Source organism: Lygodium microphyllum, chromosome 19, assembly GCF_053477565.2.
Source record: "Lygodium microphyllum isolate KBCC chromosome 19, Lygodium_microphyllum_v1.1.10, whole genome shotgun sequence".
Taxonomy (NCBI): Eukaryota; Viridiplantae; Streptophyta; class Polypodiopsida; order Schizaeales; family Lygodiaceae; genus Lygodium; species Lygodium microphyllum.
The window spans coordinates 137,011,914-137,038,375 of NC_141153.1; the positions used below are offsets into that span (position 1 = coordinate 137,011,914).

The window sequence follows — 26,462 nt, forward strand, 5'->3', positions numbered from 1 at the left end:
CTCAGTCTATTCATTTCATGCTATGGAAAAAGGATTCCTTGCACGCAAGCATTTCCTAGATTTCTTGGTCGCATGCATGCACCCCCAAACGCATGGGTGGAGGGGCTATTTTGGATGCACAAACTCACATGCTGGCACTCCGTTGGTCTCTTTTCCGCGCCATGTGCTCGGATCATCATCCCTGGGTCGTTATCGCCCGTTATTTCCTTGAGGATCACGGGCTTCTGCATGGTAATATCCAAATCCGAAGTTCTTGGTGGCATGTTCTTAATGCTGATTCTCGGTTCTCCAGTTCTTCATCTTTGCTGGCCCATTTGGTATGGTCCTGGAGACTGGTCCTCGGAAAGGCTCAGTGGCATCCAGCGGAGGACGGCTTAGCTACTAATTCTTTTCAATTGGAATTGCTGGCAATCTCGCAGTTACTTTCATGGGAAGGGAAACACGAGCGACCAAAATTCGACCGCACGGCACGTTTGGGCTTAACTTCAGTCACCGCGGATGCCACCCTTGCCAGTCGCAATGTGGTAATATCGTTTCGTACAGCCAGGAGGCTTTTCAGGATCCCTCGTGGATACAGGCATTTATGGGAACAGCTTCTGAAGGTACTTCAGAGCAAACAACCCTTTCCTGCCCTTGATTCGGATGGCCCCTGGCAGGATTGGGACTTTGAAGGCCGGCTGAATTTAGGCAAAGCTTCAGCTAACCAGGTGTATCATCTTCTAATTAAAGATCATCAATGGCTAGTTACTAAAGCTAATACTCTATGGGGATTGCGTACATCCCGGTCATGGTAGAGGGCAAATGTGATGGAGGGTTGGTTGAACAAGACACCCTTCAAATATAAGGTCTTTCTTTGGAGGGTGATGATTGGTGGTCTTCCGCTTGCTTCAGCTCTTTCCAAGCAACGAATCTCCAACGGCAACTGTTTCTTTTGCACCACCAATGTGGAATCCGCCCGTCACCGATTTATTTCTTGCCCCATCGCTAAGAAAATCTGGTCATTCTTGTCAGCCGTTTGGCGAGCGGTGGTTGGCTTCTCGCTACGCCCCTTTGATTGGGATTTTGTGCAGCCCAAATACCCCACACCGACACAGCCACATATGAAGATCGTGTTTCACTTTCTTCGATATTGTGGCTGCTGGCATAACTAGACCATTCGGAATGCTTTTCTTTTTTATTCCGCCTATAATGTTCAGCGGCATATTGCTCGGCTTAAGGGACTCTTGTATTGGGAGCTAGATCTTCTCCGGCATTCTGACATGCTCTCTCGGGAGGACTTATGTCCCTGGCATATGGCAATTTCCTCTGCGTCTTTGCCATGACTTTGTAACTCTTTGGTCGTCTGGTTCTTGTAGAGAGACAGTGTGTGCTTTACACATGATGGGATAGAGCCATCGTGTATCTTGTAATCATGTAAACTTGTACCCTTTTTTCGTAATCAATACAATTACCTTTTACGAAAAAAAAGAGAGAGAGATTGTGTGTGTGTGAGGGAGAGAGTGCAACAATAAGTGAAGGGACATGGCGTGAAGCATATGGTCGTTCTTTGCTCTTTCCTTGTCCCTAAATCCTCCTCACAATGGCAACTCAAGGCTCATGGTAGCGTGCATATCTAGATTGAGAGCTTGCTAAAAAAGATGCACACACGAGGATCGTGAGATACCCTTCAACTTGCAAGAGACTACAAGGTCGAGCAAACTCAAGGTGTGTCTACTACAATCTTGGTACTATTGGTGGTTGTTACTATTTGTAAGGGTAGCCAGCGGTTACGAGAGAGAGGTGAGAGACTAGGTGAGGGCTCACTTGCATCAGATGGTCGAATGCCTAACACAACAAGAGCTCCGCACTTGTCACACCATCAAGTGCAGCTGTGACTCAACATTTTGGTTCCAGCAACAAAACCACGGCATCAACCATCCGAAGCATTCGCTTCTCTCCCATGCATAGAAATAAGAAGCATGTTGTGAAGAGTGAGCAAGAGATAGGTGGGTGATCGATTTCTGCTCGCACATCCCTTGCTTCCAAAACATTCATGGTTAGGGTTGAAGAAAAGAGAGGGAGTTGTGTTTATGTTTTTCTATTTGCATTTGATTGAATCTAGCACCCAAATCAAATCTTGATTGCGAATGGAATAGGTTTAGAGAAATAGGATACACCTTGAATGTTAGATTGAGGGATCCAAGAGAACATAATAGGTCGGAAAGGTGATCCTGAGAGGATGGGAAATTTTCTTCTGGATAGAACTTGAAGGTAGCATTTGAGTAAAAACCATTATATATATATATATATATATATATATATATATATATATATATATATATATATATATATATATATATATATATATATATATATATATGGGAAAGCCAAGTATCACAAAGTTAGTCTAAGATGGAAGGTATATTACTATAACCACCTCGAGACAGAGGAACTACCTTGCCAAAGAGTAACTGAAGGCATAACTTTTGTCATGAGAGCATGAATTAAGGTGGGGGACCAGTAGAACCAGCACCCCTCAAAAAGAAAAACATGAACGGCTATTTAATGTGGGCACTCGGATAGAACAAAAGAAGAAGCGATTGGAATGGTACATTTGGACACACTCTCAAATGCTACCGTCTAAACTCACCCTAGGAGGTAATGTTCCAATAGGGGACATCCGTCAATGTCGAGAAGAAGGAATGGGCAAGAGAGAAGCTTGGGGAGAAGACTCTAGAACAAAAAATAAATAAATATAAGAATAAAAACAAAAGCACACCTATGACAGAGCCGTCCACCTTGCGGAGAACAGGAGAAGCGTAGCAAAGCCAGGAGGAGACTCGAAGGCTATTAAAAGATAGGATAGAAGGATAGAACATGGAGTTGAATCATCAAATTGGAATCACGCGAGCGAAGAACAAAGCAGCACCAACATTAAAGCGCATGCTTGTTTGAATCAAATGTGAACAATCGAATGCTGATTGAACGATTGATGCTTGGAACAATAGAACCGAACGCCTTGCGAGACCCAATAGAACCAAACGCCTTGTGTTTTCCGTCGAACGCCTTGTGTTTGGATTGAATGCTTATCTTGCTTTTTGGAATGCTTAGCCTCATGCTCAAATTGAATGCTTGGCCTCACGCTTTCCATCGGATGCCGCGTCTTTATCGAACACTTGGCTTCCACTACCTTGCGATCAAACGCCCTGTATATACGCCTTCTGCTCATAATCAAACGTATGTGGAACAATCAATCGCTTGCAGGGGATCGAACGTCACCATGCATAAGGCGGCATCCGTCATCAAGTATAAGGTGAGCTTCAGCAAAGGAAGAAAATAGCACCAATTCTTTTTTTTATGAAGTGTACAAGTTCAAAGGAGTGCAATCGAATAAAAGTGGGCGAATTGAATATCCATCTTGCAAGCTCTTGAATCTAAGGTAGCATTGAATCACTCAGCAAAGGCAATCGTATCACAAGTCGCCTTGTAGCTAGAAGACCCCCAAAGGAGGGCAAGGAGATAGGCAAGTGTTGAAGAGAGATGGCCAAGCACTGAGAGGTGGACGAAGATGGTAGGTGGCTAGAGCATTAGAGCACCTTGCTGCTTGGATAACAAAAGCCAAGGTTTTGCCCTTTGAAGAGAGTGTTGGAGTCTAAAACAACAACGCAAATCCTTTGGGGGCATCCAAACAACAGAAGAAATTTGCCTCTTCTCAAATCATTAGAAGGACTTCGGGCATCTTTGAAAGCATCGCACCAACACAAAGAGCCATGCTCATTAGCAAGGCATGTGTTTCAGTCATCCATTTTGGTACTAGAATTTAGATCATTCAATCGAAAGCCAATCGTTTGTGAAGAAATGTTGTAAATGCAGAAAACACAAAAGCCATCGTACGATTAGAGTAACTCAGAGACAGTGAACACAATGAATAATAAAGTGAATAACTAATGAATCTACAAGGCTCATGCAGCAAACATACTATGCAGTGAATATTGAACCTCGAACTCTCATATCTCTGGGATCAAGGCAAAGGTTATGAGCCGAAGAGTGTGTCGTACTCCAAAACGCATCCCGAAAATGCAACAAGGCAACCTCCATGTGTCGAACATCAGCAAACGTAGCCAAAGAGAGCTGGATTTGATACAGACAAGCGAAAAACCAAAAACATAGGTACCTAAGGAGAAAGAAAAAAAGAAATATCTATTAACGTCTCTAGCACGCCAGAATGGCCTATGAGACCATAACTAATACAATTGTTATCATCGTCTCTCATCAAAGAAGAAAACAAAATTATGTCTAGGTCTACATGATAAATTGAAATGGAAAATGAAAAACATGAAAAACTGAAAAGAGTATAGAATATCTCCCTCCCAGTGTATGGAATCCAACAAGACTTTGCAAGCTACAACCGATTAAGTTGTCGTGGAAATCTTCATCTATAACGAGCAATTGTGACACGAATGTGTCGCATATGAGTATACCTATGTTGCCGAGCAGGTACCCTAAGGTGTTGTGCTCTACATAATGTTGTAGCTCTGTCTACTGTGATGCCACCCGATGATGTCCCTTGATGGCGCCTATCAATAGGAGATGTAGTGTCTAAGGTGGCACTGACCGGGGGGTTAGCTATACTGAAAAAGTCTATAACTGCTCTCTGGAGGGGTGGATGTGGCTGGGGTTGCCTCTAATCCCGTAACAATGTTGCTCTACGTTGTTCGAGCTCCAATAAGAAATGCCCAAACATCTCTAGTCCTCATAGTCCATCACCCGTCTCAATGGTCCAAAGTCCTTAAAGAAGCAATGGTAGCAGCCTCAAATACCATAGTATACAATGCATCTACAAATGTAGTGTTCCTCCATATCTGGCTCCCATCCACAAGCAAGCACATCCTCTCATTTGCTACAACATGGCTCCATCGACCTATCTCAATCATCAACTGATGTGAAGAGATGCGAACCTGTCTAATAGCAACTCAAAGCCCGTGAGAAAGTTGAGTATCCATATATCTCGGCCTCACTACAAAACCATCATGGAAAAACTGCAAGAAGTGACATTAGCATTGTACCATCTTCGTGCCTAATGGGAAAGGGGGCTTGGAACAAGTCCTCTCTATCTCCACTTTAGAGAGAGAAAAAACTAGCAACTGTGCAGAACAGGTAAATACAAGCTAAGTGTGTAAAGCAACAGGTGAAAACTTATGGCGACTAGCTGGAGGAGAGAGATTGATTGAAAACGCAAGTAAGATGATGTTGGGAACAACTCCTACTCATGGCAACTGGATGCAGATGATGGTGACTAACCTTGGCAGCAGCAAATGTAAGTTTCCTGATAATGGCAACAGCTCCAAGATGTAGGGGACATGTACAGAAGCTGAAATCAAGCGCCATATGATAGCATATTGCGAACGAAGGCTCTGATCATGATGTCCTTCGTAAATGGGATATGGGCAATAGAGATCTGGCTTCTAAAACCTACAAGAATGAGATTAGGGGAGAGTGGTGGGCTACATGCCTATTTATAGAAAGCTTGGGACACCCAAATTAGGGTTTTGTATGTGAGACACAATAACTCTCTAGGATCGCGTTTCTTTTTAAGATAAGAAGATTTCTTTATTAATTAAGTGTATTTTGGGGTTGCTTAAGTCACGCTAATGCAATTTTATCTTAATAACCCCTCTCAATCCCAAAACTGAGCCATGAGAAATAAGCCCTTGTGTTTATTTTTCTTTTACCCCAAGGCGTCCCACCCCAAAGGAACCAGGGCATCCGGCAAAGGGTGCATGTGGACTACCAAGTGACCTACCAAAACTATAGAGGCGATATTTATTTTATCAAGGGAGCCCAAGTGATCAACCCAAAGAGGCCAAGGTATCAGACTAAGGGTGCTCAAGAGCCTACCAAGTCCTACAAAGGGGGATGGAATCAACAATTGACTCTTTTTTTTTTAGAAGTTTGTGTTAATTTTTTCACAGGATTTAGCAGTAAGGGTTTCAAATTAGTGTTCATCCCATCGAGTCACTGTGCCCCGAAGCACAAAAAATAAGGATGGATAGCCCCACTACATTCAAAAAACAAGCAAATTTCTACACACTACCAGGATAATGTTTAGGGATGCTTAAGGGTGTGTGTGTGTATGTATCAATCTTATGAATAATATGTGGAGAGATAAGCATGATGACGTGTTGAACAAGAAAGATAAACAAAGCCAACATGCAAGCAAAGAGAAAATTTGCCGTTAGGAGATTGCCATGTGCAATGCCACGAGTATAGTGGATCCAAAGCCAACCACTCCAAGGGTGAGTAAAAAGGGATAAATGCGCACAAATGCATGTTTACATGAATAGAATACCAATGAATGGGGTAATGCAAAGGGAGATGCGCGTTTTCATGAAGTCAACTACTCCAAGGGTGACTAAAAAGGGAGAAATGCGTACAGATACATATTTACATTAATAGAATACCAATGCATGAGAAACATAGAGTGTGCCATATTCATGATTGTCCAATTTCTACGCTCTACGACTCCATTCTGTGCAAGCGAGTTGATAGAGGTGAATTGGCGTACAATGCCTTGGTCCTATAGAAACTCAAAAAACTCATGGAAGCCAAACTCTCTACCAAAATCACTCTTCACAGTACCCATACAACGGCCATTCTAGTTATGAACCAACAACACCCAAGCACTAAAATAAGTGAAGGCATTTGGCTTGTGCTTTAGGAAGCATACCCACATGTATCTAGAGAAATCATCCACTATTAAAAAAAAAATAGAGCGCACCATTTAAGGCAGCAGTGGATGTGGGACCACAAAGATCTACATGAATGAGCCTAAGGGGTTCCGCACCAGCACGAGTGATAGACTACTGAGGGAAGAGTGTACAATGCTACCTAGCTAGCTAACATGCTTTACAAAGCTCTCGAGATGGTTTTAGGCATGGAAGGCCCTCAACCATCCCCTCACGCGACAACTCATAAAGAGAGTCATAGCCAAAATATCCTAAGCAACTCAATCAATCAGTATCCCTCGTGTATATGTAGATGGCTAGGGTTATGACTGTGTTGAAGTCTTCTGGATCTCCCTTTTGAAGAAATCTGTGAGCTCCCTCTAAGTAGGGCCTCAATGTCCTATAACTACTATACTCCTAAGAAGGGTGTCTCAAAGTCATCATATCTCAAGGAGAAAGAGGCCAACGCACCAGCGATCAAGGAAACCCACAACTCTAGCTACGGGGCCAAAGCCACCTCAAACAAGCAGTAGAATCGACCTCAGATCTCATAGTATGCTGGACAGTGGCATATATAGTGCTCCTCTATCTCTAGCTCAAGCTGATATAGCTAGCATACGCACTCCTCTATTGGTATGGATCTATATCTGCTAGTCTCAATCTCTAACTGGTGTGAAGACATATGCGGTAGCTGACCAATAACACATCGAATCCCATGTGAGAGATGGGTGTCCATGTACCTCAGACAGACAATAAATCCATCATATGTGGTGTGTAGAAGATGCTCTCTATAGAAGGCCTTCTTCATGCCTAGCTCTTGCACTGAGATTATCCATGTCCTCCACATGTCTAGTTGATTAAGGTCCATCCTAGTAATCTTGCCAATCTCTCAATGGCTCGGAGTAAGAGACGATGCATCAAGGGAATAATGGAAGGGGGGTAGCATGTCCATGCTAAAGCCATGTAGCTCAAACCATTCTAACATCTATGCATATGAACAAGAAGTGTCACCCTCTCTAGCAAGCTATCAAGATGACTCAAGACAAAGCCATGCACATCTATGTTTGGGCAGATCCCATAGGCTATGTACATATATGACTAATTGGGTAAGAACCTCTACTACAATCGGTGGATGCTAGATCAACTCTAATGATCTCATGTTGGACCAAGGCCTTACGTATGATCAACCTAGAGATCATGGATACAAGGGCTGCTCTATCGACCTCCATCCATCAACTTGATCAGCCACAATGATCAAGACTAGGTCCCACACCTACACTCCATAGATTAGTGTGGACATAACTAGTGTATCAAAGAGCCACATCTCACTACAATGCTCCTGAAAATGTACTTGTGAGCACATACTCTCCAACCCACCTAGTGTTGTGTATCCTTGAGTCAGTCTAGTGCCTACTACCTCTCTCATAGAGAAGGTGGGGCTTATAAATAATACTTCCAAGTACGTGTAGGGATCTACATACTCCAGCTCCTCCTGTCCATATGTGAGTTTAGATATTGATCTCTTGACCCACTATGGTGTAGTGTTAAACACCATTACCTTGGTTTCACCAAGGTTCACTAAGAGCCCACTATCCAATGCATAAGAGTACAATGCATCCAAATGTCTTTATAGCCCCTATGGAGAATCAGCTATCAATACAATAGCCTCTACATATAGTAGGAGAGGTATCCAAGTGCCAGCTAGTGGAGCTCCTCTATCTCCTCCCAATGATATCTAATCAATAATCCTATCAATGTATAAGTCAAATAGTGTTAGGGAGACCAGATATCCTTGCTTCACTCCAATGGTGGAGTGAACGGGTGTTGAAAGGCCCTCAAGTGTCCGCACTCTGCCAACAACCCTCTTACACAATGCCAAAATCCCCTGATTGAGCTCCTTAGGCCCCCCACTCGCATGTAGTCTATGTATCAATCTATCTCTTGGTACTATGCAAAGGCTTTGTAGAAATCCACAAAGCAACAATAGATCCACTAGCCATGAGCTCTACCCTCCTCAATGATTGCTCTGAGCGTGAGGATGTGGTCCAATGTAGAAAATCCTCTCCTAAAGCTAGCTTGTCCTTGTGCTCTGAGACCCCACATCTCTGCCCACCTGCTCAACTCATGCTCAAGAATAAATGCATATAATTTAGCTAATGTATGTCCAACCATAATATTCCAGGTAAGGTAGGGTTGCCTGACTTGAGGATAGGCACAATAGTGTTTGTGCTCCACCTCTCTAGGAGAACTTCACACATGGTTGTGTTAAACATATAAGCTAGGAACTCTCTTACCAAGTCCCTAGCATGATTCAAATGCTCGACAACCAATCCATTGTGATCATGTGCCTTGCCTCTGCAAAGTCTGTCAATAGCATCACAAACCCAACTCTCTGTTAAAAAAGAGGTCGTCTATGGGCGGGGCTCTCATGGATCCAACGACTATGTAAAGATTGGTTGTATACTGCTAGGAACTCTCTTACCAAGTCCCTAGCATGATTCAAATGCTCAACAACCAATCCATTGTGATCATGTGCCTTGCCTCTGCAAAGTCTGTCAATAGCAACGCAAACCCTACTCTTTGTTAAAAAGGTGGTCGTCTATGGGCGGGGCTCTCATGGATCCAAGAGAGGAGGCTGATCTGCGACGACTATGTAAAGACATGTTATATACTGCTCCCATATCTCAGGGATGTAATGGGTGTGGCTAGACAATGCTCTCTAAAAAGCCTCCATGCCTCTCTAGAATCTTGGCTTAAGAACAACCGGTATAGGTCTCTCTCCAACTGGGATAGGAATGCTCTCTTCTTTCATCTTATGAGGCATTTGATGAGTCATTGTGCTCGCTTATGTGTAGTGGATCCAAGGTTGCATTCTATGCATGCATGGAATGTTCCATACGGTACCGTACCGTGCGAACATTCCATACAGTTCCATGCAGTGATGTGTGTGTTCTTGCAAACACCCAATGGATCTAACTGTTGTAGAGTCCAGTCATTGCACGAATTCAAATTTCTATCCATTTTTTGTAGCTGTTGCACATGAACATTGGCTAATGGGCTCTTTCTAAGTTCTAACTTCTCCTCTTTCTACCTTCTCCTCTCCTCTCCCTCACCTCAACCCACTATAAAGGGCAGCCCCCCTTTCTCACCTCTTCACCCAAAAATCAGCCTCCTCCTTCAATCTTCCCCTCTTGAGCTCAAGCTTGAAGCACCTGCAATACTTTCTCCTCCTCTTGAGTCTTCTCCCCCTCTCCTATCCCTATCCCTCTTCCTCTTGCTCTCTCTTTCCCTATCCCTTCCCATCACCTCCTCTTCCTCTCCTCTCCCTCTCTCTTTCCGTCTCTCTTCATTTCATCCATCATCCTCCTCTCCCTCTCCCTATCCATAATGCCAAAGCCTCTTTATGAAGCTTTTGGTCTCTACACCACAAATCTTATGAAGGCCTCGGGCAATGCAAATTGCTACCATTGGACTTGCAAGTTTTGTGGGAAGACGATGACTAGAGCGTGACAAGGCTCATCATCCACTTGACCAAGTTGGGTGGTCAATGCAGCCCATGTCCTTCAATCCCTCAATCCATAGTAGATAAGATCATGAAGAAGTACTCTCCCCTCTCCTATCAAAGTGGCCATGTGTCATCAAGCATGGAAAAAGCTCAAGAGGAGCTGGTTCCCCCCATCATGGAAGTGGATGATTTCAAAACGCCTTCTTCTGCATCTACTCCTACACCTTCTCCTAGCCCACACGCCTCAACGGCCTCAAGCTCCGCCAGCACCGTTGGAAGAAAAAGGCCGTGTAGGCCAGCCTTACTACAAGAAGCTATGGGTATGGTATTTCCAGTTCTTTGTCTTTCCTTAAAGAGATGCAAAGGAATGGCGAGATAGAGATTGCATGCACTGTCACTGAACACAATCTCCCATTCCACTTGCTTCAAGTGGACAAGTGGAAGAGAATAGTCAAAGCCATTGCAACGTTTGATCCATGTAAGGGGTGGGTATGATATCGCCTACAATGACATGCAGAGCAAGAAGCTCAATGAGGAGAGAGAGAGAGAGAGAATCAATAAACCTCTCATGCCCATGCGTGTCAGATGGGCAAAGTATGGTTGCACTATACCTTCTGATCCCTAGAGCAATCAAGAAAAATGAGACATCATCAACATCCTTATTTCTTCACCTCTTGGCACATTCTTCTTGCGGGCCGTGGATGCATGGCACAGAGCACGAAGAACTATAGGCGCATTCATATACTCACATATTCACCAAGCTATCATTGAGGTAATCTGTTTTCGGTTTATAATTCAATGATTCTCTACTCATTTATATTTCAATATTCATAAATCATAGTTTATTTTACCTCTTCATTCTCCATGATATATGATTCCATCATAACTCAAACCTATCCCCTCTTTCACTTGTGCCATGTAGGTTGGTGCAACCAATGTGGTGCAACAAGTTGGAGCATTTCCTATAGGGAATGTTTGTGAAAATATACTAGGTTTTGCACAGAGAAAACATAGAATGTACGAACATGACTAAAACACAATAACTGAGACCAAAAAGTAAAAACACAAGATGCAAAATGTAAATTTTAAAAAACACAAACGGGGAAGAAAGATAACTCTGAAGTGAAAGAATGGATGCTATAAATTAACAAAAGAGTGTACAAGATGTTTAAAGGCAAAGTGGTCCAACAACCAATGACTTTCGAGGGAGAAAGCTAAGAGTGGAGTTAGATGGTGACGGTTAAGATATACAACGGTGTAGAGAGACAATAGCGTTTGCGGGGAGAAACACAATGTGTGTATGGCAAACACTAAGAGAGAAGAGAAACTTAGAAATACAAGAAGAACACAATGATGATGCACTAAAACATGCTATGAGAAGAAAAGCTAATACCGCAAAGCCGAAGCTCAAAAGATGACTGCACCGTCCTATCTAAATTAAGCTGCAACACTTGTGGAGAATCTACACAGTGAAGGGAGCGAACCATAGTCTTCAAATGCCAAGGAGTGAGCCAAGATGCAAAACATAAATGTCAGATGCCTCATAACTGCCAAATGCAATGGTGGATAATGACGTTAGCTGGTGGAGACTGACGCTTGGGTGAGGAAAGTTAACACTTGATGCCCTTAAACAGCAAACGCAAGTTGTGGATGTGTCACCAAGTAGCAATAATGTCGCCAAGTATTGAAAACACTTGCAAGCTGCAAAACGCAAGATACAGATGATGCCTAATGGGTGGAGGATGTCGCCAACTGCAGAAGACTGATGCCAAATGATAGGGGAGATGTCACCAACAAGGGAAGCATGTCAACAGCTATAGAAGACCTCCCAACACAAACCTAATGGTAAGGGAACAAGGTGCATGAAGAAGAAAAGGAGGGTGACCATGAACTATGATATCCTCCAATAAGGGTATGGATAGTAGTGGAGTGGAGAGGAAAGAGTGTCAAAGTGACGAAAGAAGAGCGGTGAAGAATGATTGAAGAGGTATGGAATGAATGAATGGACAGCCTATCTATAGGCCTCAACTATCCAGGGCAGTGCACCACTTTGTGGGCACCCACTGAAAAAGTGACCAAAATGTGAACACCATTCCTTTTTAGGGGTATCAGTGTGAAACCCTAAATGAAGTGTAGAAACTAAAAAAGTGGTTTCTCAATAAGGACATCCACCAGAGATGAATCCCAAGGGTTGTAACCACCAATCGTACCTGAGATGATGCTAAAAATGAAAGGGTGGCAACATGGAAATCAAAATACAACAATGTGGAGGGCTGTCAAAACACAACAGTCTAGAGGGCTAAAGTTGGTAAATGCAGCAATATACTGCCTGAAAGAGCATGCAGCCAGCCACATGCAGCAGTATGCAATTGAGCGAAAATTGTCAAAAGGTAGTTGGATGCTAGGTGAATTCCTTATTTGCAAGCACAAAAATAAATGTAAATAATAGTATAATGATTCTCTTGCAAGATCATTTTGCAAGATCATTATGAGATGGCAAGCATACTTGCATTTGTATGTGGTACAGAGCATTTGTATGGTACAATCCATATAATATAGTGTGAGACAGAACAGGATCGAAGCTCAGCACAGAAAACCTATAGACAGTGTGAGAGTAAAGCACAACACCCAATGCAATAGACTGAAGGAGTGTAAGTTGAAAGTACAAGGTACAACCCTTAAATCTTAGGGTTGTAGGGGGTGTTCACACCCGAACAAGGTAAGTGCCCGTAAGTGTGTGTCATAAGCACATACAAAATAATACCATAAGTCTAGGGGAAAAAACCTCTCCTACCGAGAGTAAAAAGTGCCCCACTGTCCTACTAATCATCGACACTCCTATGTGAGAGTAGGCGTAAGTGAGGCGTGAGTGAAATACCAAACAAATCTCCCTGGAGTGAAGAGTGATCAAGAGTACAAGGATCATCCGCCACCAAAGGAGATCAAATTTAAAGCATGGCGAAATGCTTCAACTTTTTCACGAGGAAAAGCTTTGGTGAAGATGTCTACCACATTACTGGTGGTAGGACAATAGACAAGGCTGATATCACCTGCATGTAGCCTCTTTGACAAAGTGATAATGTATCTAAATGTGTTTTGCGCATGCATGAAACACTGGGTTCCGTGCCACTGCAATGGCACTTTGACTGTCAATGAACAAAGCAGTAGGCTCCATACCAGATACATCAAGATCAACTAGCAAGCGGACAATCCATACGCATTCAACAATGGTAGTGAAAGCTGCCTTGTATTCAGCTTCACATGACGATGTGGCAACAGTGGACTATTTCTTGCTAAGCCAAGATATGCAAGACAAGCCAAGAAAGAAACAATTGCCACTAGTGAAGTGACGTGAATCATAATCACCAGCCCAATCACAATCACTGTAAGCATGTAACTGCAGAGGTCTCCCCTTGGCATAAAGCAATCCAAGAGATCTAGTATCCTGCAAAGTAACGGAAGACACGCTTAACAGCTTGCCAATGTGACATGCGTGGCTAATTCATATATCTGCTTAGGGCTGAAACTGCAAACTGTATGTCGGGCCTAGTGTTGCATAAGTAAATAAGACATCCAACTGCTGGAGCATATATGTGTATATCAAACAAATCATTATCATCATGTAATGACAGCTTTAGTCCAAGTTCCATTGGTGCACAAACTGGCACGCAATAATTGTAAGCCAAACTTCTCAATAAGTTTACCAATGTGTCTTGACTATGACAACCCAATACCTCTAACATCATGTATGAACTGAATGCCCAAGTAATAATGCAAAGACCCCAAGTCTGGCATGTCAAAAGTTTGTTGCAAATTTTGTTTAAATGCTGAAATCTCATCAGCATCTGTCCCTGTAAGCACGAGATCATCAATATAAAGACAAATTATCAGCATGGATCCCCCCTCTTTACATACATAAAGGGTAGACTCAGATGAGCTATTTATGAACCCTTGGCTAAGCAAGAAAGCATCTATCTTTGCATACCAAGCTCTAGGGGCTTCTTTTAAACCATATAAAGCTTTTTTCAACTTGCAGATCAAGTGTTCCAAACCGTCAACTGCAAAACCAATGGGCTACTATACATATACTTCCTCATGAAGTTCCCCATGTAAAAATACAACTTTAATATCCAACTGATGCAGAGTCCATCCATAATGAGCAGCCAAAGCAACCATAGACCTCATGGTCATCATGCGGGAAGTAGGAGCAAATGTCTCCTCATAGTCTATGCCTTTCTTCTATGCATAGCCTTTGGCTACAAGCCTTGCCTTGTATTTTTCAATGGATCCATTTGCATTCCGTTTCAGCTTGTAGACCCATTTTGTTCCAAGGGCTTTCTTCCCAAATGGCAAAGTCACCAAATCCCATGTTTGATGCTTAGTGATAGAATCCAATTCAGCTTTCATTGCTGTCATCCAATGCACACTCTATTGTGCATCCTGAAAACATTCAGGCTCCTCATCATCAAGGGTGCTTACTGCCATAACGAACTCCATGGTATGTGCAATATCATGTATATGAGCTTGCCTTCTAGTACGACCAGCCATGGGTGCATCCAGATGACTATCTTTCATAGTCTGTAAATACCATCTAGGCATTTGTCTAGCCTCCAGACTGTACATAAACTCTTGCTGGATTTCAATTTCAGCACTTTGCTGAATATTCAGATCAGCCAATGGCTCATTTTCTGCATTTTCCAAAGGAGTAGCTGGCTGAACATTGAGTTCACTTGCTAAAACTCCATCTGAATCACCAAATGTAATGGGCAGTAACCCTTCAAATACATCACGGACAGCCTCATATGTGTCTAAACCAGCCAGGGACAATTTTGATTTTTCATCAAATAGTACATTCCTAGTGACAAACACCTTTTTAGAAACAGGATCATAAGAGTCTGTAGCCTTTGCTCTCACTCTTATATCCCACAAAAATGCATTTAACAACCTTGTTATCCAACTTTTTTCTGAGTACCTTTGGAATATGTGTATATGCAAGGCACCCAAAGGTACGAAAGTGTCCAACAGAAGATTTCCGGCTCTTCCAAGCCTCAAAAGGTGTAATTTTCTTCAAAGCTTTGGTGGGGCATCTGTTCAAAACATGGCAATCACACATAACTACTTCCATCCAAAAACTGTGAGACAAGCTCTTTGCCTTCAGCATACATCTAGCCATCTCCATGAGTGACCGATTCTTCCTCTCTGCAACCCCATTCTGCTGTGGAGTATAAGCAGTAGTGTACTAATGGACAATGCTCTTCTGCTTCAAAAAAGAATTCAGCATAGAGGACATGTATTCCCCCCCTCGGTACGAACGGAGAGTCTTAATTTTACAACCAGACTAGTTTTCAACAAGTACAATAAAAGCCAAGAATGCATCAAATACTTCTGACTTTTTGACCAAAGAGTAGACCCAACAAAATCGAGTAAAATCATCAATAAAAGTCACAAAATAGTAACATCCTCCCAATGACTTTATCTGCATAGGCCCACATACATATGAATGCACTAACTGCAATCTGGCTGTTACTCTAAATGCAACATCACGGGAAAATGAAAAACGATGCATTTTTCCCAAAATACATCCTTCACACAAGTGCTCAGGAGGTCTCTCCAGTAGAGGTAATCCATCTAGCATCTACGTACGTTGTAAGAGCATCAAGCTACCAAAGTTCACATGTCCCATCCTAGCATGCCATAACTCTGCCTGTATCATAGCAGGAGTAAAAGTGGAGGTCAAATACGCTGACTGATCAACTGAAAGAGCATCCAACTCGTATAACCCATGACATAAAGTGCCTGTCAAGACCAAAGTCATGTGTTCTTTGTCTCTCACCATGCATCTGTTATCATCAAATGTGACCTGCAATCCACAGCGTGCCAAAGAAGAGATAGAGAGCAAATTCTTCTTTATGCCTGGCAAAAATAAAACATTCGGTAGGCAAAGAATAGAGCCATCAATGGCTGTGAACACAATCTCCCCAACACCTCAAACAGGGTACGATGCATTGTTGGCACACTATACAAACTTGCCAACTGGAGCTGCACTAACAAGAGAAAATAAATCTCTTCGATATGTAATATGCCTAGAAACACCACTGTTAAAAAACCAAGTGTATGCATCCTCAGTAGAGCTAAATGCTCAATCTGCCCAAGAGGTGTCATAACTGCATGTGTAAAAACAATAGTTCCTGTTTGCAACAAAGAACGCAAACTCAGTAGCAGTGGAAGGAGCATCAGAAACAGACATTCCTGACTCATTTTTCTTCTCTTTGGTAATGCACTTTCTGTACTCAGTGATGTAGTGGCGTGGCTTCTTGCAATAATGGCATTTGCCCTTTTTGGCTTGCGTGTCCCCTTGTTTTCTGTTTGCCTGTAATGTGCCAGAAGTCCCAAAACTCTGCGGGCATTTTTCACTTGGCTGCCTTTGCCCTTCTGTCTAGCCATAAAAGCCTCCTCACAGGCAATAGCATCCACACCACTATTCCTCCGTGTTTGCTCCTCCTCTAGAAGCAAACTGACTAACTGAAGAAAAGTCATTGGCTGCGCGGCAATCCTCATGGTGAGGTTTAAGGCCGTATGAAAAGCTAAGTACTGAGGAGGTAATCAGTTCAAAGTGGTAGATATTATCTATGCATCCGAATAGTACTCCTCAACATGAAAAGCTGAGGTGTCCATTGTGCACGTCCTCCTGGAGGAGGAGTAGCTGGAGCCACAACTCCGGGTCTAGCTTCTTCTCCACTGACATACTCCCAAAGATTTTTGGCCATAAGTACATTTTTCATCATGAAGGACCAAAGTGAATAGTTATTTCCATCCAATCTGTCCTCTTTGGATACATAGGTGAAAACATCTCCTCCTTGATTTTCCATGATTTTCAATTACCAAAAAAAGATGCAAAAGAGCAATGTCGAAGCAGGACTACACTGAAAAGCTGAAAATTTTCAAAAATTGCAGGAAATAACTTTTTGCAATTAGTATACAGAGGTGCACTCTGTCAAAATTATCTTTAATGCACACAATTCAATGTGCATTTAGTGTTCAACAACACTGAACCAACAAAATCCCCAAAATTTCTTGCCTCGGATTTGTCAAAACAGTCTTTCAGTGACTGTAACTACAGTGTGTATGCCAATGTTCCCAGAAAACATAAAAGCCTTTTAAAAAAATTATGAATGTGTCCAGAAATTGCATTCAATGTGTCCCAGACACATTTCTGAATGCTGCTTCTTCCAGAAAATGCAGCTGGAATTTAAAAAAACATTTAAAAAATTTTACCAAAAAAATGGGATGACTGGCGCAGAGATGTCACGCGGGTTGACTGGCGGCGCTTCAAACGGGATGTTGCTGACGGGTTTGGCCGTTGCAGTAGGTTCCTTATGATGCAGTCGGTAAGTCAGACGAGTTGCGAGCTGCAGATCAGAGACTGTGTGAGGGCATAGGCGACTGCAGATGGGCGTGACGACTGGTGACAAACATTTGGCGGGGTGTGCAGTAGCTGGCGGGCGACGTGGCGGCTGCAAACTGACGTAGTGAAGGGAGTGTCGCAGTAGGACTGGTGGCGGGGCACTAATAAGGCACAGGTATGATGGCCAGAGAGTAGGCGGGGCAGTGGTGCTTGGCGAGGAGCTGAAGGAGACGGGCAGCACTAGTGCTAGCGGGCAAGGTAAGGGCAAGAGCTGCCGCAAAGACTAAACAGAGCCAAAGCAAAGTTGGACTGAGCAAGAAACTCTCGGAGGCTGAGCAGGGCAAAACCTAAGCTGAGTAAAGCAGAGCCAATGCTCTAATACCAAATGTGAGAGAGGATAGAATCGAAGCTTAGCACAGAAAACCAATAGACAGTGTGAGAGTAAAGCATGACACCCAATGCAATAGACTGAAAGAGTGTAAGCTGAAAGTATAAGGTACAACCCTTAAACCTTAGGGTTGTAGGGGATGTTTACACCCGAACACGGTAAGTGCCCGTAAGTGTGTGTCATAAGCACATACGAAATAATACCATAAGTCTGGGGGAAAAAACCTCTCCTACCGAGAGTAAACAGTGCCCCAGTGTCCTACTAATCACCGACACTCCTATGTGAGCGTAGACGTAAGTGAGGCATGAGTGAAATACCCAACATACAGTACGTATCCATACAATGTAGAATAAAAAATTTGGCCAATTTTCTCCATAACTTTTTTAGTAAGAAAATTGCCTCAATTTAGTATGGAAAAAATGCCCATGCCCCTTTTGTATGTAAGTTGTAGCACATGTTGCGCATGTGGCCTATGCCATACAAGCTTTCGCTCATTATCCTCATATATTCATCTTGGATACTCTAATAGCATTGCTATTTTGGATTTAAATATGTGTTCTATCATCTGTGATCCAAAATAATCAAGTTCTTTTTTTTGCTACTAATACCATATCATACCTTTTAAGTTACCATTTAGTACCATATTTTATTGTACCGTACTATATCATACCTTTTATATCTGACAACTATGGAAACTTGTACCTTTCAGCCTAATCTTCTATTTGCTCACTTGACTGAGGCTTCACATCAGTCTAAAATATTGTCAAGAAACCTTCAAAGAATTCCCAGCCAAGTTGAGACACAATGATAACAATTTATGAGCCAATACACCTTGGTAATAGTTGATATATAAAAGATTAGTTACATTCCTCCCTCTTAAAATTCATCTTATTCTCAAAATGTTGCTTGAAGTACTTCTAGTCCTACAACTTTTGACATCCATTTAGAATCTAAATGTGAGTAATTTTTAAATTTCGAAGGAACTTTTTGGAAATGTTTCTTCCTCCTTTCTTGATCATATGAAAAACTATTAGCTCTAGTTGAAGCATCTTTTCTTGTTCATCTACTTCATATAGATCATCCATTACAAGTTTCAATGATGGAGACTCTTCATAAGATATCAAGAGTGAATATGAAAAACATTGTGAATTCTCTAATGCTCTAGAAGTTGTAACCTATAAAAAGCATCATTAATCCTTCACTAACTTGAAATGGACCATAATTTCTTGCTACCAACCCAATAACTTGCAATGAATGCTTGTTACAAATTCTTAGACGATCTTTGTCAAATTTCGGCCACCCAATCTAATTACAAGCATACTAGCCCATCAGTCCGCATCTTTTTGTATAGATCGTAACACTTTCTTAACTCAACCTCACTTAGATCCCCTTAAACGCTTAAGTTTTCTCACACTCAGTCAATATGAAGATAAATATTGTGTCAATATATGTAAAATAAAGCTTGCATGCATATAGTGAATGAAAGGTACATAAGCATTATTAATGTGGAAATCAATATGGGTATACTGCAAATAATCTTTTAATATTTTCTCATGAATATATCCTAGCGATATACGGTGTTGCTACACAAACTCACGGGCATTGAGTATCCCAACTCATGCTGCCCTCGCGTAAATAGATACCACATGAATGTCATATATTATATGCATTAGAATTTAATCCATTTTAATATATTTATTAGAATATTAACCACTTGTGACACTCGGAATAAAATGAACAGTGACACTAGGACCAACCCCATGCTAGTGAAATGCTTGTTTTGCATATAAAAACTATAGTTTTTGCTACAATGAGCTAAGGGATATTCCTCCTAGTTTGGTTGTGCATACTATTCCTCTGAAAAAAGATAACCATCCTATAAAAAAGTGAGGCGTATGCCTTTTGAGCTAAGGGACGGACTATTTGAGGAGCTACAAAAATTGCGTAAGGCTGGCTCTCTTACTTTGTTTTGAGAGTAGGGAATGAGAGTGGTTTTTCATATATGATCTTAAAGGATGCTTTACTTGTAGAAGTATGAATTGTGTTGCTATAGGCATACTCTACCAAAGGCAAATATTTTTCCATTGTTGGTTGGCTTCATAACAATAGCACTTTAGCATATCCAATATGATGAGATTGGCTATCTCATTTTGACCATCTGTTTGCAGATGATCGAGGAAAAAAAAGTAAGCTTCATACCCAAATTTTCAAAGAGAGCTCACCAAAAGAGACTAGTGACAACATAACAACATGTTCATGTCATTCCATCATTGGTATGTACAGCACAGACCAAGGATTTATTACAAACATGAATACACCTTGGTGGGGATCTCTTGAAAAAAGCAATCACACATTTATTTAGCTGTACAAATACAAAAGCCCCTTGCAGGTTTCCATGTTCGAGCAAAAATTCACATTAGAATCACAACAAAGGTGGCCCAAAAATCCATCCTTAGTAACGCCAGCAACTCTATTGTAGCTGCTGAAGAACGATGTAAAGAGGGTAAAACATCAGTCCAGCATATTTTCGTAAATTCCCTAGTTAGTGAACTCCAACCATCCTCAACAATGGCCCTCATGCTCTCTCACGCCCAAAAACAATAAAAGAACATCAGTCCTGCTGGAGAGCATTTTGTGATTACCAAGTATGGATCTTTCACCCCAATGATAAGGAAGTAAAATAGCATTTAGCATTATCATTATTCTCTACAAAACAGCTCGTTTTACCCAACTTTTTAATAAGGTTAAAAGCATTACTTTTAAATCAGCTATTTCTTTACTTTCCAAATGTTTATTATGAGTATCCTACAGTATGTAAAAAATACCACAGTATGTCAAAAAAACCATACCATAGACCTCAATAATGCACACATTTTAGTAGTCGGCACAGAAAAGTAACACAAGTATCATATCTCAGCTTGATTTGGCGGACATTGGTCTAACTATCATTATGCTCCCGAAGCATTAACGATGGGAGTTTCCTTTCAAAAAAGAACACAAAAACACCACTGAGTCGAAGCATCCAATTTCTACAGGGATTAAGGAAGTTACAAATCACCACAAGCAACCTACTTGTGATTGCAGAGCGCTGTGCTCGATCTTCTACTTCAATTGCAACTTGTACCAAACCACCTTCCAATTGTGATATACATGGTGGAACAGGAGCATCCTGTGTGATTACACTCTTAAATAGGCTCCTTTGTTTTGTAAAGCTAGAGGTAAGAATACATTATATGTTCTTCAAGTGTCAACTCACAAGAAACTCACAAAAAGACACATCACATGTCCGGTTTTTTTGTCTACCTGGGGATTCGTTTCTGCTGCTACTGAGCTTAAAGCACCATCTACAACATACAGAAAAGGTGATGTTTCCAGATCTTCCTCTGTTCTATAGCACACGAAAAGTTCACAGCCAGTACATTTCATTCGAAATTGTCGCTCCACTTTGCCTTCTCCCCTGCAAAAAATGCACAAAGATTTGCAAAAAGCAAGCACACAACAAGATTAGCTTTTTACATTGCCGATTTGAAAGTTGCATCTAGATTATACATGAGTACCGTCTCACAACTCCCTGCACCAATACTGACTGATGCTGTACATTTAGCACAACGTTTAAAAATTCATGGCCCACAAGACAGAGCACAAACAACAATTCAACTTCATAATATCATCAAAAAAACAAAGCACAACCAAATGCTTAGAACTAGCAAGGATTACAAAATTTCACATGCAACCATCAGTGATTTCATTAAACTGATATTATTGCATAGAAAATCACTTCTAGGTTTTTTCACATCATGGGTGTTATACCTAGACCAGGTCGAGAAATCACAAACAAAGACCTGCAACTTTTTTTTCCCTGGGTGGCAGGGCTGGGAGGCGGATATATGTCTATTTATACTCATATTCATATTTATTTGTAGAGACGCACAGCATGCACACACACGTGCACATGCACACACGTGTATGGATGTATATTACTCTCATCATAGAGCATACGAAAAACAGTAAATGGTACTGTAAAAATACTATGACTAGAAAAGGAAATGAATAAAGGAAGCCGCTTATGGTAGGTAATCCTGCTGCCAAATATATATAAACATGCTGAATGTCTAACGTAGTATCTCTCTTCCTAATCTCTCCCATAGGGTGTTCCAATGAGTACTCAAACATAGAGGACCTAAAGTGTCTCAACAGACACCCTTTGTAGCAAGTTGGTCTCAAGACATCTATAGTATGGTTTGAAGATGTATATATGCCCCTCAAGTGTGTTTCCCTATGGCAGCTAAGCTCAACTAAAAAGAGGCCCAGACACCTCTGTTCTCAAAAAAATGACTTGACGTAATGCAAAAGCTGTCCAAAAGATTAGTGTTTCACTCGAAGATCTCATAGTATACTAAGCAGCATGTACAATACTCCTCCAACTCCACCTCTAGAAAGAAAGAAAGAAAGACATATTAACATTTACATAAGGCCAATGTAGCCTATGAGACAAAATCCAGAGTACATCCATGTCTAATGTCATCTCATCAGTAAGGTAAAGATAACATTACAAATAAGTTGGTGGCCTATGAAACAATACTGAAAATAACTATACGATGGGACTATACTAGGGTTGAACCATGTGTAGTGTTGTTCCATCGATAGAAAAGAAAAGGAAAGGAAAGCAGAACCAGATCTGATAGAACCATGTACAAAAGTGTGGTGGAGACTATGGGTTGTAGCTGATCTCAAGATCTGCACATGATCTTAGCTATGATGCAATCCCTAGCTGCTTTGCTGATATGCCTGGTGGTGAGTCTTCGATGTCTCATGATAATGGCTCTAATCCAGCTATGGTGTGGCCTCCTCGAACGTGGTCTTGGTAGACGGGATCGTCGTGCTCGACAAAGGGAAATGGCTCTATCCAATGTGACTCCACGGTGTGGCCTATAAGGTGTCTGGCGGGGTGGCTCTGTCTCTGATAGGCTAGTAGTGTCAGTAGGGCCGGCTCTATAGAAGAAGTCTGTCATTGCTCTCTGTGTGTGTCCCTCTAGGTGAGCTAGCCTCCTATCTTGCAGTAGTGCAGTTTGGCACCTCTCGAGCTCCAAGAGGAAAAGACCTAGGCATCTCTGATCCTCGTACTCCATGACGCGACGAATAGAGAGACTGACATGTGCACTTGTGACTCATTTGGGGTCATCCCTTGTATCTCTCCATAAAGCTAGATGTTACAAAACATGGTTGAGCAAGAAGATAAGATGAGCTATGGGGGGCAAAAGAAGAACAAGAATGAAACCATGATAGCATGAAAGAGACTTGATAAATTGATAATGAAGCAAGTACATTGTTTCATAGTTTCTCAACTATGCTACTCTTTCCTCTCTTTGCTTATGGGATGCATTCCATGCATATGTGTGTGACCTCTTTGACTACCACCTCATTCATCCTTATCCATCCACATCTCGGACCTAGTTCCCATACACGTCAAATATGCTAACAAAGCCCCCTCAATGCGTGGTTAGTCATTACCGATTGCCATTGTTATCACAGATGTGATTGCAAAATAAAATTGTGCTCCCCCCCCCCCCCCAAAAAAAAAAAAAAATCCCCTAGCATACCCATAAGTATGCGGTGTGACATAATCAAAATACCACCCATAGCCAAGTGGGACACCCTCTATTGATGGCTCAAGTACTAGGGGGTACCAACACTTTGCCAATCCTAGACATGACATCAAGCAAAAGGGGCCAATACAAGGCTAGGCATTCCTCCACTTCCACCCAAACCGGACATTCTTCCTTTATCAATTCTATGAAGTCTGCCATGGCCTGCCATGGAACAACATGCACCAATTTGTAATAATAAAACAATGGCAGCTTACTTAAGAGAGCCTCATGCTAATGATGGGATTGGAGCAAGATCTCATAAAACCCCCTTATATCCACAAAGATGTCCTCCACACGGCCTTCTTGCACTACACTCATCAACCATGAGCATACCAAAGACGTTGTAGGAATTCTAGCAGTAAAGAACAAAATGATAGCTATTTCATGGAAGGAGGAGAACGAATGCAACATCTTTTTTGTTTCTTTCTCTCTCCTCTCTCTCTCGGCCCCGCCCCTCAATCCTCAACCCTATCCTGCCCTCTACACCGCCCTTGCCCCTGGCCCTACTCCTCCTTGCTCCCCCGCCTTGTCTTGTCCCGACCCTACCCCCACCACCCGAGTCTATCTATCCAATCAGGCTCACTTATGCAAGGTCTAAGCCTCCAGGGTGTATCGAAGCAGGAAGCCATGCCTCTGCAGATCTAAGAGACAAAGACAAACCAAAGACCATCAACACCACCAACACATGGTGAGCAAGATCCAGAAAATAATTCTTGCACATATAGGCAATGGTCTGCGGATCAGTGACCATGCGACCTTCTAAATCCTGGAGTCTAGTCATATTTTCTCGAGCAGGAGAAGCATGCAAGGCGCGAAAGAACTTATGAGTCTGACAAGCACTATCTTGCAATGTGTTAGTCAAGTTGTGCAGTTTGGCCTGCTGATAAGATTTCAACTGAAATACTTGAATAAGATCAGCCAAACACATCGCCAATGACAGCAGAAATTCATCATCTAGGGTGTCCACCAGCAGCGAACGAACCAAAAATAGAGGCATGATGGATCCCATACTGCCGAGCAACCCGCTGCACATTAGAGAGCAGCCGTGCAAAGGAAGCCAAGCCCTCAGAGGCGAAGTCCAATAGAAACCTCTCAATCAATTGCTACATATAGCCTTGAAAGATTGGATGCTTCAAATAAGACGAGTTGAAAGATTGGTTGCGCAAGCATCTCAAGCTGGAGAGGGAAATGGTCCGACAAGGCATATTGCTGTAAGACTTTCATTTCCAGCATCTCGGGAAGAAAATCATCCCCCCGCATGATATACATTCAATCCAACCGCGACCATGTAGTTGCATATTGTGCGGAATGAAAAGTAAACCCTGAAGAAGAAGGGTGGAGCCACGACTAGAGATCTTGCTTAAGTACCTGAAGAGCAAAGGCATTCCACACCCGACTTTCCGGAGCATCCATCACCGAATGCCCTGAAGTGGACTGAGAAGAGTCAACACACATATTGAAATCCCCATCAAAAAACCCCTTTTGCCAAGTGACATGGAGCTTTGCAAAGTCTTCCAAAGATCCTGTTGGGATGCAGGGTCATTCGGAGCATAGAGACCCAGCAACCATAAGATCTCTCCTTCAAATAAAACTTGGATTACCATAAAGCGGCCTTGTACATCATTTTTAATAAGAACAGGCTGGTATTTCTCATGGACAATCATAAGCACGCCAGAATAGTGCATAGCATATGTCCCTGCATAAAACAGGCGAAACCCATGGCAATCCACAACTTTTCCTACTTCACCGTGACTCTTGTGCTCAACCGCACACAAGACATCCCACTGGTTCTCATGCAAGACAATCCACATGGCATGTTGTTTATGCCGAGAACAAATGCCTCGCACATTCCACCTGGCTATCTTCATATATCTTCAAAAATGAGAATCAAAGAATCAGGAACGAGGCACCTGTTGCCTCGATTTCACCTTTTCCGCAAGAACGTCCAGGACACCTTCATCCAGAAAATCAGCTAACACTGTAAAAGAATTCTGGCGGCCCACTTTAGAGGTAGAGGAAATATCCACTGCCTTGGAAGTGAAACGGGGATAACGACGATCCCAGGGTATAATCACATTACCTCTAGTATCAAAGGCCAGCTTAGCAGGTGGGCCCTTTGGACCTTCTGTATATACTTTCCTTGTAGACTGATTACGGGGGGCAGAAGGAACCAAATCTTCTGCCTCTTCTTCTTCCTCTATGTCTTCATGCTCTTGAATTATATTCAAGTCTTCTAGCTCATATGTTGAACTTTCTCTTCGTTTGAAGAGCTTGATTCTTTTTCCAGCTATGGGTATCTTCATGCTTGTTCCATCCAATTCAGCCAATGAATATATGGCATTGTCATGAACGACCTTTACCACATATAGGCCAAACCAATGCTTTACCATCTTCCTAGAAGCATTGTATTGATTGTTTAGGCTGCTGTCATAGACAAGCACCCAATCATTTTCTTAAATTGCTCTTGGCCGAAGTCGATGTCGCTTATCAAATCTTCTTTTGTTCTTTAGTCTTGCTGTCTTTAGCTTCTCAATAGCTGCTTGAACATCTTCAGGCCTTCTTTCTAGCTGTCATATGCACAAAGTAAGCAACTCTTCTCTACTGATGCCTTCCTCCCAAGGTAGAAGACTCCATGTGATATATATTCTTCAATTGGCATAATTGGTTGTTGTCCATGCATAAGTTCAACTGGCATATAGCCAATCACTGTATTGTGAGTAGTCTGGTCAACCTATAATGCAAAAGGTAGCATTTTAGGTCATTCTTTGATCTTTCCTCTACAAGACTTCGCTAGAGCTTTGAGAATAGGCTA

The 26,462-nt window shown here is 42.1% G+C and overlaps 1 protein-coding gene across 2 annotated transcripts in view; it reads right to left on the reverse strand.

The window, feature by feature from the left end:
• LOC148020425 (UPF0235 protein At5g63440) overlaps positions 1-26,462 on the reverse strand; it is a 96,789-nt gene that overhangs the window by 27,341 nt on the left and 42,986 nt on the right. For both annotated transcript variants that reach the window (XM_087700726.1, XM_087700725.1), the window contains exons 3-4: positions 21,306-21,459; positions 21,075-21,171 (exon numbers count right to left, since the gene is read on the reverse strand). In XM_087700726.1, the coding sequence (XP_087556852.1) occupies positions 21,075-21,171; positions 21,306-21,459 (251 nt within the window). The remainder of the gene's footprint in view (positions 1-21,074; positions 21,172-21,305; positions 21,460-26,462) is intronic.